General features: G+C 43.0%; 2 protein-coding genes across 2 annotated transcripts; both read left to right on the forward strand.

Annotated features, from left to right (window-relative positions):
- The first annotated feature begins 274 nt into the window (after positions 1-274).
- LOC306739981 (serine/threonine-protein phosphatase 2A catalytic subunit beta isoform) lies at positions 275-6435 on the forward strand. Its single transcript, XM_079222082.1, has 8 exons — positions 275-613; positions 2137-2175; positions 3000-3170; positions 4018-4191; positions 4327-4416; positions 4995-5156; positions 5243-5361; positions 5755-6435. Exons 1-8 carry the CDS (start codon positions 512-514, stop codon positions 5825-5827), a joined length of 930 nt encoding a protein of 309 aa, XP_079078208.1. The 5' UTR covers positions 275-511; the 3' UTR covers positions 5828-6435.
- A 1235-nt stretch (positions 6436-7670) lies between these two features.
- shld3 (shieldin complex subunit 3) lies at positions 7671-9449 on the forward strand (the record flags this gene model as incomplete). Its single annotated transcript, XM_079222084.1, has 2 exons — positions 7671-8174; positions 8905-9449. The coding sequence occupies 2 exons, from the start codon at positions 7671-7673 to the stop codon at positions 9106-9108; spliced, it is 708 nt and encodes a 235-aa protein (XP_079078210.1). The 3' UTR covers positions 9109-9449.
- Between the last annotated feature and the right edge of the window lie 2599 nt (positions 9450-12048).

Consider the following 12048-nt stretch of genomic DNA (forward strand, 5'->3'; position numbering starts at 1 on the left):
TATATTATATACATATAATAAGTATACCCATAAGTCTTTTTAAATAAATGTTTACAGACTTGTATTTGGAAGTTTTGCGTGTTCACTCACATAATGTAATAATAATGTAATAATTATGTAACAATAAGACGTCTTCATGTAATTCACTAAATGCCCTGCAGTTCTCCGCTTGTCCACGCGGGGACGCTGCTGCGCACTCTCCGCCCGCCGCTGAAAATGCCCGGATGTTATTGTAGCTAGCTCTTTTAGCACATCGGCTAGCCGCTGCGACGCCGCCGCCTCTCTCAGCTCCGGTCCGTCGACCCTCCGATCCCCCCGGGAAGAGAAACTCTGGGTTCACCGTTGGCCACTCGACGTCGGTACTTTATCATGATAGAAGTCGACTGAGCGGCTAGTCGATTTGTTTTCAGAGGTCTTTTCGGTGATATTTTTTGGCGGGGACCAGACCGGTTCGACCAACGCGACGGAGCTAGAAGAAGGCAGCTCGCTGTGAGACCAGGCCGCCGCCGTCATGGAGGACAAATCCTTCACTAAAGAGTTGGACCAGTGGATCGAACAGCTCAACGAGTGCAAGCAGCTCTCGGAAAACCAGGTCCGGACCCTCTGCGAGAAGGTGAGCCGGCCCCGTTTTTCAGAGAACCCCCCGATCGTAGGCTCCGTCGGCCCCGTTTTCTCAGAGGCCTTTTGATCGCGGCTCGTCGGCCCCGTTTTTCAGAGCGCCCTCCCCCTGCGGGTTCGATCGTAGTCTCCGTCGGCCCCGTTTTTCAGAGCCTCCCGTGCGGGTTCGATCGCGAGCTTAGTCGGCCCCGTTTTTCAGTGCGGCCTAGGCTAAAAAAAATATATATAAGGAATCGGCTCCGGCTAATTTCTGGAGTGGACGTCACTTCACGGCGAGGTGGCTATTCTTTAGCCCCGTTTTCGACCCCAATCAACTTAAGATTTAACGTCTTGCTTTCTTTATGGCGTATATGTGTTTTTGACATGTTTGTGCGCCGCCATTTTCATTAAAGCCGCGCCGATGTGCGACCGTTTAGTCGCCGATCGTCGTCTTGAGTCCAGGCAGGCCCGAGAATCCACATATTGTTCCATCATTGCCAGCAAATAGACGGAGCCTATTTTACCACCGCTTTATTAACATGGCGGCCCTCGACACATATCAATACTCGACTAATATATGTTTATATATGTATACACACAAAGGAGTGTGTACTGTATGTTATATTGATGGTATTAATACGTGTATTAGTTATGATTAGCACCGCGCCCTGTCTTTATCGATCATCCGTTTCATTACATAAACCTGACGAGCCTCTCGCGTCACTCCAGCTTTCTGTGCCTCATCGCCCGGTTTCATGTCCGGGGAACAACGTCCTCAGACCGGGGGAACAACGTCCTGAGACCCGGGGGACAACGTCCTCAGACCGGGGGAACAACGTCCTGAGACCCGGGGAACAACGTCCTGAGACCCGGGGGACAATGGCGGAAACCCGGCGAGCTGAGCGCTGCGGGTCGAGCGTTGTGTTGTTGAGTTAATGAAATCGTATAATCGTGTGCATCTTTCCCTGTGAAAGCGTTCACAGGGAAAGATGCACACGATAGTAATTCATGTTAAACATAATAATAGAATGAATGTCTAAACAATAATAATGTCTCGAATGGTTAACATAATAATAACAATATAATGAATGTCTAAACATAATAATAGAATGAATGATCCTGTCATTGTTAAGCTGCAGCTGTTAGTCATCAACAGAAATCTATTTTCACATCACTGTGTTTGTCATGTTCAAGATTAATTTCTTCTCATTAGTGATGATTCCTGATTATAGACAAACCCGTTAAAGCAGATTTATTCATTCAGAAAACAATGCGTAGTGGCCTCCCTGTTGATCACGTTTCATTTGATTAAAGATGAATCAATACTGTTAATATTCATATATATATTCATGTGCAGCTCTTATGAAGCTCTGAGATGAGATGCATTGCTCGTGTTGAATGTTAATTGAGTTATAATAATGATTGAATTAGTCGCTCAGCTTCTGGAACGCTCTGCTCTTCTCGGGTGGTTTCTAGCGCTACGGTGTCCTGTGAGGTCACTAAACGTTTTCTAACACCACTTCCTGTTTGTTCCTGCAGGCCAAGGAGATCCTGACCAAGGAGTCCAACGTTCAGGAGGTGAGATTTCCCACAATGCCCCAGAGAAACAATCAAACACTTCCTGGTTGGTTACAGTACTGGGAGGCCGTTCATCTGAATATAGTAATATATGAAATCACTTAAAGGAAGCGTCTAAGATGAGCTCAAAGTTGGTTTATTTTATTCTTTATCGCGTTATGACGTTAGTGGTTAGCTGTGCGGGTTGAATACCAACAGCTAAGGGATGCCTTCAGGCTCCGCTCAGTGAACATGAGTACTGGCTGAAGGTAGATGATACTGTTCTCATGATGCCTTCAGGCTCCGCTCAGTGAACATGAGTACTGGCTGAAGGTAGATGATAACGTTCTCATGATGCGTTTAGGTGTAATCTAGTAAAATGTAGTGTTGGTGATGAACTAGAATAAATCCAGACGTTTCCACATAAATATAAAATAGATGTTAGAGATGAATTATGTAACTCATGGTTATATAACAAGGAGCAGTGTTTGAGTCAGAGCTCATATTGACATCATAAAGTCCCGTATTGCTCCTTTAATCTGGTCGAGCTGGTTCACTGTCAGCTGGTTTCACTGTAAACACCAGAACTCTGCTCTAAACTCCAACGGCTGCTTTTAATGTCTCATTCTACTTCCTGTTTGTGAACAGTGTGTCGCGTTGCGTTCAGGCCCTTTAATCTGAATTATTTTACCTAACATTTAAACTTTGATCGTTTATTTAAGATTAAAGAATTAAACATAATAATATATTTAGACGTTATGTTACGGGAGACGGCTGCCATCACACGGTGGATGCTTTCTACGCGTGGTGGCGCTCTGAGGCTCACGTCTCTTCCCGTGTCGCAGGTTCGATGCCCGGTGACGGTGTGCGGGGACGTGCACGGGCAGTTCCACGACCTCATGGAGCTCTTCAAGATCGGGGGCAAGTCGCCCGACACCAACTACCTGTTCATGGGCGACTACGTGGACCGAGGGTACTACTCTGTGGAGACGGTCACGCTGCTCGTCACGCTAAAGGTGAGGGGTGGGTGTGTGTGTGACCACTGCCCATCAGCACTGTGTATGTATATATATATATATATATATATATATATACACCTGCAGAATCAGATTAATAAAACAAAATGTAATCAATAAATTAGTTTTATTACATCAACAATCTGCCCAGCAGTATTTCACAGTAGTATTTATATATAAATACATTTAAATCAGTCCCATCTTTACCAGCTCCATCACCAATTATTATAAGATATTACATTATTCTGCATAAGGAGTACTGATACTTTCTACTGGAGTACGAGCTTTATATTAAAAAACAATCAAACATTTGTTTATCACAACAAGATGTTTGTTTTCTTGCTTTTATTTAATCTCAAACAGCCTCATTTGCATATTTAAGTTCATCCAGGATGAGGGGCGTTCAGGGACCCTCCTGAGTGTCGGTGGAGCACATTGATAAAAAATATTGCATCTGTGATGTGATTTTCTCCGAATTATTGTGAGATTAGACGACTGGATGATCAGAGAAGAAGTGAGTTTGTTCATGGAGTTAGAAAGAGAATAATCCACCGATTGATTATTGATGACAGATTGGAATAATAACTAATAACCTTTAACTCTTTATTAACATGCTTACTTCATTGATCTCTCCATCGTCTGGTCTGTAAAATGACACTGTTGATATTTTGCTTTCCTTTGAGTGAAAGATGAATGAAGCGCTTCATGACTAATAAAACATTTGTGTTGATTGGTTAACAAGACGTCACTCTTTTCCAAATCATTCACCTTCCAGTACAGAATGTTTTAAAGACGAAGGAACGCACCCTTAACGTGTCGTCGTCGTCGTTGTTGTTGTTGTCGTCAGGTCCGTTTCCAGGAGCGGATCACCATCCTGCGAGGGAACCACGAGTCGCGGCAGATCACGCAGGTCTACGGGTTCTACGACGAGTGTCTGAGGAAGTACGGCAACGCCAACGTGTGGAAGTACTTCACCGACCTGTTCGACTACCTGCCTCTCACCGCGCTGGTGGACGGACAGGTAACGCCATGTGTTCATGTGTTCATGTTCATGTGTGTTCATGTGTTCATGTTGTTCATGTTCATGTGTTCATGTTGTTCTGGCGCGTCTACTTCCTGGTTGAGTCACAGGGTCGTTTCTTCTTCTATGTTTCAGATCTTCTGTCTCCACGGAGGTCTGTCTCCCTCCATAGACACTCTGGATCACATACGAGCTCTGGACCGCCTGCAGGAGGTCCCACATGAGGTACACACACACACACACACACACACACACACACACGCTAGAACACAGTGTGTTTTGTTGGACTATTTTTCAGCGGCTGAATCATTTCTCTTTATGTGTGATTGAGTCAGAATAAACCACAGTGTGATGATGAAGATGATGATGATGAAGACAGCAGCCTCGTTTCCATTCACATATTTTTCTTCCGCGTTAGAAAAGCTGAATGAAAACGACAAAATTCAATAAAAAACATCCTTGCTTTCTTAAAAAACGCTTGTTAACATTCCCCTGAGGTGCTGATGTGTTTGTGGTAAAAGAGTTGAGGCTCCTGATGCATTGTGGGTAAGAGTTGAGGTTCCTGGTGCATTGTGGGTAAGAGTTGAGTTGTGGTTTCTAACTAGTGTTTCACTTCATGTTTCTCTGATATTATAGTTGTATTCTTTATATGTATTATGCAAGACTTTTCCAAGTTTGTGATTGGTCAGATGCTGCAAGCCCCGCCCCCTTTTATGAGAAGGCACTCATAACCAGGTTGAGTTAGGTTTAGTTAAACCAGATCACCTAAAGATACCTAAATACTGATCCTGGGTCTGTTTCAGGGCCCCATGTGTGACCTGCTGTGGTCTGACCCGGATGACCGTGGTGGGTGGGGCATCTCTCCTCGAGGTGCCGGCTACACCTTCGGACAAGACATCTCTGAAACCTTCAACCACGCCAACGGACTCACCCTGGTGTCCCGCGCCCATCAGCTGGTCATGGAGGTGAGACTCACACACGCTCACACACACTCACTCACACTCACTCACACACACTTTGCTAACATGTAGCATGTGTGTTGTACCTGCAGGGCTACAACTGGGGCCATGATAAGAACGTGGTGACGATCTTCAGCGCTCCTAACTACTGCTACCGCTGTGGAAACCAGGCGGCCATCATGGAGCTGGACGACACTCTGAAATACTCTTTGTAAGTGAAAGCGCTTCTTCTTCTTCTTCTTCTTCTTCTTCTTCTTCTTCTTCTTCTTCTTCTTCTTCTTCTTCTTCCTGTTCCTCCCAGGTTTGTAATAAAACGATATGAATAACGTGTGAAATGCACTCACAACGCATGTTGTATGTCAAGGGCTTTTATTGTGACGGGTAAGAACAGGAAGCGGTGGATCTGGTGGAGAAGAGGAATAAAGTTAGTTGGTTCAGACCACAGGAGGCTTTTCATATTTACATTTTATTCACGCTGCCAAAGTTAAGAAACATAGAAATGATATCACTCGCTGCGTAATATTTGAGTTGTGAACTGAAACACATGTATTTATTACTGTTGGGTTGGATGATGTCATCGCTAACGACCTTTCTCCCTCCTCAGCCTTCAGTTTGACCCCGCCCCCCGCCGCGGCGAGCCCCATGTGACCAGACGCACTCCCGACTACTTCCTGTGATCGTCCAGCCCCGCCCCCTTTCTGTCATCCACGAAGCTCCGCCCCCTGCCCTCCCCTCTCATCTTGGCTGGAAAGAAGATATTAATAATAATATTATTACTGTACCGGGGAGAATAGAAACAAACGATTGGCTGAACGAAACCAAGATTTTAACAAAAAGAGAGCGGCCCCTCTAGTCCTGTTCTCAGTCTGCTGTCGTTAACGCTTCTGGGAGGAACAACTATGATCTGTTTTCTTTTTTTTGTTTTTGTTTATCACATGTTTGAAAACGAGATAATAAAACTACCAACGTGGACCAAATGTGCCATATTCTGATCTTTTTACGACATGTTTCTTTTTGTTTTCCTGTTTTGTTTTTGTTTAGACGATAAGCTTCCTCACCGACGCACCACACTCTTCTTCTTCTTCTTCTTCTTCTTTATGGCATATGTGCTTCTTTTTTTCTTTTCTGTTGCAAGATTAATTTTAAAAAAAGGAGAAAAACAACAGGAAAAACAAAGTTTGCTTCAAGTAGTCGAGCTGAGAGCTTCAGTCATCTCACAAGTATATTACTGTAATTTGAATAAAGACAACAGACGTATGAATAAAGATGTCCTGTTGACAAACTGCTGCCTGTCTGTCGGTTCTTCAGCAGTGTTCATCCAGTTTGAAGTACGACTCCGAAATAAACCTTTGGTATGTCAACACGGTTCGTCTTAAGGAAAGACCACAGTTGTGTTTATTATTTACTAATATCATGAGATTATATTATATATTATCAAAGACTAAGCAAATACCAGTGAAGTAACTTAAGTACAATTGTATTTCTTACTGCTTTCATTAGTTAATAGTTCAACTATAACAGTAAAATCCTGCTTTTATATTTATGCATGAGTAAAAATGCTCTAATGAGAGAACAAAGTATTCATAGAAATACTAATACCACAGTCAGTGTGACGGTGGTATTAGTATTTCTATGAATACTTTTTCTATAAACACTAATAATTCTGTATTAATTTGGTTTGTAGTTACGCAACAATACAGGAAATGTAATTTAAAAAACAACACGTACTGTTATTTAAAAATACAATAAAGTATCCTTAAAATACAGCTTTAATCGGGATATAAATACCGGAAAGGAAAGCGCTGAAATGGCAGTCTGAACGTTACTTCAACTCTCGCGAGAGTTCCCGAGAAGCACGTTAGCCTCGCGGTGGCTGATGGGACTTCACTCCTTGATGGCTGTTTGAGCAGACGGGCCGCAGTCAGCTGCTTTAAAGGTGTTTAAAGGTGTGTAAAGGAGTTTAAAGGAGTTTAAATGTGTGAGTCTCGTGTTGTTGGACTGAAGGTTGTCTACCGACTTACCTGTTGGACACCTGGACCGCCATGTTCTCTAGCTAGCTCTCTTTGTGATAAGCTAACGAGAGCTAGCATGATATGCTAAAAACATTAGCTTCAGAAACCGGAAGCATTTATAAAACTAGTTTAACTTTTATTAAACTAACAATCAGATAGATAAAACAGGAGAGAATATGTTTAATATTAATATACTTTTAATAATGTAATATTCTTATGTGTGATGTCACGTTTGATATGATGAACTTTAGGTTGTATTTTGTATTTATATATATATGTGTGTGTGTATTTTATGATATTTTATTAAACAGCATTTCACACAGACATGATTAGAAAGATAGTTTTTTAAACATTAAAGCGTGAACATGTTCTCAGACCCTGACTATGTGACCTTCAACTAAATGTTCTGTAACTTTTAAAGTAACCCGGGTTCTTCTTGTCTGTCTTTCTGAAGGGGGGAGGTGATGAAGAGGCCGCTGAGGAGGGAGAGGAGGGTCCTCTGATCCGAATGGCGGATGTGGTTCTGCACTATGGTCCTGGATCCGCTGCTGGACTCGGCGCTCTATTAGAGCGGACGGAGAGGCTCCTGGAGTCTTTCCCCTGCAGGACTCCTCCGGTCTTCTCGCCGTGGTTCCCCGCCGCCGCCGACCGCCACGCGCCCATCAGACCGGCCAGACCGGCTCCCGTCATCGTCTGCCCGGCCGGTTCCCTCGTCTACCAGCCGCAGGAACCCACGTTTCCCAGTCCCGTTGGGGCAGGACGTCGTCACCCACCGGAACCCGAAGATAAAACGCCAGAGAGGGCGACCTCGGAACACAAAGATGGCGCCGCCGCCACGGACTCGCCGCTCAAACGCTCCTGGAGCGTCTTCACGCAGAGAGGAGTTCTGCGGACGGAGTCGCTGTCCAAACCGTTCCGGCACGCGGTCTCCGTCCACCGGCTCCACCTGCACCAGAGGGCCAAATGGGTGATCGGGCAGCACAACTGTGGGCGGGCCGGAGACATCGAGCAGGTCTACTGTTATTATTATTATTATTATTATTATTATTTTATATGATTGATTTCAACCAAGAGACGATTTGACATGCAAGCATTACAACCATTCAACTACAGCCTACAGGAGGCTGAGCCTGTATTCTATGCTTCATGTGTTAAAGCTGCATTCTCTCTCCTGACCACCAGGGGATGACTCCTCTGGTTGTATAGAAGTCTATGCTTCATGTGTTAAAGCTGCATTCTCTCTCCTGACCACCAGGGGGTGACTCCTCTGGTTGTATAGAAGTCATACTTCATGTGTTAAAGCTACTCCTCTGGTTGTACAGAAGTCTATACTTCATGGTTAAAGCGACTCCTCTGGTTGTATAGAAGTCATACGTCATGTGTTAAAGCGACTCCTCTGTTTGTATAGAAGTCATACTTCATGTGTTAAAGCTACTCCTCTGGTTGTACAGAAGTCTATACTTCATGGTTAAAGCGACTCCTCTGGTTGTATAGAAGTCATACGTCATGTGTTAAAGCGACTCCTCTGTTTGTATAGAAGTCATACTTCATGTGTTAAAGCGACTCCTCTGGTTGTATAGAAGTCATACGTCATGTGTTAAAGCGACTCCTCTGTTTGTATAGAAGTCATACTTCATGTGTTAAAGCGACTCCTCTGGTTGTATAGAAGTCTATACTTCATGGTTAAAGCGACTCCTCTGTTTGTATAGAAGCCCCCTCACCTGTCCGCCCCCTCCCCCTAGGTATGGCGGGCTCTGAGCCGGTGCACCCGGAGCGCCGGGCTGCCGACGTGCAACGCCAACATCCGGCGGGATCGGGCGGAGATCTGGGTGTTCTGCGACGTGGGGCGCTCGGAGCCGGTGGGGCGCTTCCTGATGGAGGAGCTGCAGCTGACCGGGGGCATCGAACTGTCGGTGCACGGACGGGGGAACGTCTTCAGCTTGTAGCAGCGCGACCAGTACGGAGACAGGAACTAGCACATTTATATACGTCCTCATCAAACTGCCGTCTACATTAATATAAATGAGTTGCTTGTTGTCTTAAAGGGACAGTAGTGCTGTATCAGAGTACTATTACTCCAGTAGATGAATTCACATCATACTAAAATAAGTGCTTTTTTAACATTTTACCTGACAGCAATTCTGTTTTGTTCAGAACCTCATTGACATTTTATCGAAATCTACTTCTGTTTTTGTATATTTATGAATTCTGAGATGAATCTATAACTCTTATTTATTTATTTTTATACAGATTTGGTGTAAATAAAGGTTGAATGTTTTTTAAAGAACGGTTCATGTGATGTGCAGTGTGTTCTAGAAAAGCTGCAGCGGTCACATGACACACACACACACACACACACACACACACACACACAGAGGACTGTTTGTGTAAGACCTGAATAAATGAGGACATGAATACAGTACACCCCCATCTCTCTCTCTCACGCACACACACTCCTTTGTTGCCATGGTCCCCGGTCTTGACAGCATTAAAATCTAGGTCACCGGATGTGACGTAGGTGCCCAGCCTTCCTTTCTCCAGCTGTAATCGGTTGTAATCTCTTAAATCCACATTTGTGGGCTCTTAAAGTGAAGTTAACAGACATTTTTGTTAAACATCCTTAATATACTTAAGATGTTAAATCAGTTTTCTTCTTAAAACGCCATAATTTTGCGCAAAACTCTCAATTATTTTTCACAACACACGTTCGCCGGAAGCATTTTATTTTGAAAGCCATCCGGAACGTGTCAATTCCGCTCGTGACGCTCGTTAAATATATCATAAAATTTATAAAAGACTTTAGCCAACAAATGAGTTATTATAAATAGAATAAACATTTTTAACAGATCGCATTTTACTCAAAGTTCATCTTTTTGTGTGTGTTTCCCCCCAAATTAATATGTTTAACATTATAACACCCGTTTAATTTTGAAGGTCCGTACCGGAAGTAGTTTAAATTATTAACGCTAACTTTAGCTGCTAAAATCCAGACGGCTGAAGCACGAGTGTCTTTGCTTCTGCAAATAATCGATCATATTGGAATATTCCAGCTTTTTGGGGGAAACCCGGACGTCGTGCCTGCTCTTCGATCCAAAATGGCGTCCGCTGCTTGTCCAGCTGCAGGTTCTCATCGGTGAAAAACTAAAAGACAAGCAGGTGAGACGTTCACGCGCACGCCAAGCTAGCATGCTAACTGGCGTGTCGTTTCCTGGGGGTTCTGTGTGAATGTTAGCTTACCTGTAAAACAGGAATATTCTGTAAAGCGTATCTGTGTTGTTTTGTTAATCACGTTATTTGTATCTGTTCGGCTCCACTAATTCAGTCTGGAAGTCCTTTATATTATATTTAGTGTTGTTAGTGATTAACACAATGGTCACTTCACGGAAGGGTTTGTGTGAACTTCACCTTTAAATCCTTAACATATTCATGTTTTATTATTTATATCACATGGTGTTGAATGTTGGACTGTTGGACACTTTTCGGCTCAATTGATGCAGTTTGAAATAATTTCTATGATTTGCTTTCTAGTGATTGTCTCCTGACCGGAAGTGACATAATGACAGTGTTCATGTTATCACCTTTTGTCCTGAATACTCATAAAGTCTAATCAAATATTTAATATTATATATAATTAATATATACCAGTGTTAGTGTGATTATTTATTACTTTTATTTCAGGCCAGTTTCAACTATAGATTTCCTCCAATGTGCAGATTACATGATTTTCTCTGTTTTTAATATAAAGTGGCGACTAACTAGTATTTTATGTTACGGGTAATCAACTTTTTATTAAAACCATTCACCGACAGTGACCATTTAAACAAAATAAATCAACAAAATGAGACAATAACATGTGAGAAATCCAAACAAAAAATATTATGTACCCCAAATTTGATGTAGTCCAATTATTATGTAGTCCAGATAATGTGTTTAAAAAAAAATGTGGGAGAGAATCTATATATATTTATGTATTATTTATTTTAATAGAGCGAGGAAGTAGTAGATGACACAGCTGTTAGTTTTATAGTTTTATGAGACCAGGCTTCCCACTAACCGCTAAAATCACAAATAATGTTTCACTCTTTTATGATGAAAACATGAAACGTGCTTCAGGCTGATTGTTTACGCCTATTGAAGTATTGTGTGCTTTATTAAAGATTAATATGAATATATATTCATATTAATATATTATCATATTAAGATTGAGTTAGTAAATTATTATTATTATTATTATTATTATTATTATCTTCTTAATAAACCGGTGAATGAGTTTGTTTACATTCTGTTTGTAGGTCAGATGCATTCTGAAATATGTGTGTGTGTGTGTGTGTGTGTGTGTGTGTGTGTGTGTGTGTGTGTGTGTGTGTGTGTGTGTCACCGTCCGTTGCTCCAAGTGACTAAAACAATGTTTAAAAATAAATAAATACATGTTCTGTATTGATGAACCGTCTGTTAACCTTTGCCCTCATCCTCCTCCTCCTCCTCCTCATCTTCCTCCTCCTCCTCCTCCTCCTCCTCCTCCTCCTCTTCTTCGTCTTCTTCCTCTCCCTCCTCCTCTTCCTCATCCTCCTCCTCCTCCTCCTCCTCTTCTTCTTCTTCCTCCTCTTCTTTCTCCTCCTCCTCATCTTCCTCCTCCTCTTCTTCCTCCTCCTCTTCTTCCTCCTCCTCCTCATCTTCCTCCTCCTCTTCTTCCTCCTCCTCCTCCTCCTCCTCTTCCTCCTCTTCTTCCTCATCTTCCTCCTCCCTCTCCTCCTCCTCCTCTTCCTCCTCTTTCTCCTCTCCCTCCTCCCCCTCCTCCTCTTCTTCCTCTTTCTCCTCTCCCTCCTCCCCCTCCTCCTCTTCTTCGTCTTCTTCCTCCTCCTCTTCTTCCTCCTCTTCTTCCTCCT

This window comes from Taurulus bubalis (genome assembly GCF_910589615.1).
Source record: "Taurulus bubalis genome assembly, chromosome: 8".
Classification (NCBI taxonomy): Eukaryota; Metazoa; Chordata; class Actinopteri; order Perciformes; family Cottidae; genus Taurulus; species Taurulus bubalis.

What these genes read in the sequence shown, in the direction of transcription:
- LOC306739981 (XM_079222082.1), top strand. Translation starts at nt 512, where the DNA reads ATGGAGGACAAATCCTTCACTAAAGAGTTGGACCAGTGGATCGAACAG. An exon ending in TCCGGACCCTCTGCGAGAAG is followed by an intron (nt 614 to 2,136) that starts GTGAGCCGGCCC and finishes TTGTTCCTGCAG; the next exon opens with GCCAAGGAGATCCTGACCAA. An exon ending in CGCTGCTCGTCACGCTAAAG is followed by an intron (nt 3,171 to 4,017) that starts GTGAGGGGTGGG and finishes TGTTGTCGTCAG; the next exon opens with GTCCGTTTCCAGGAGCGGAT.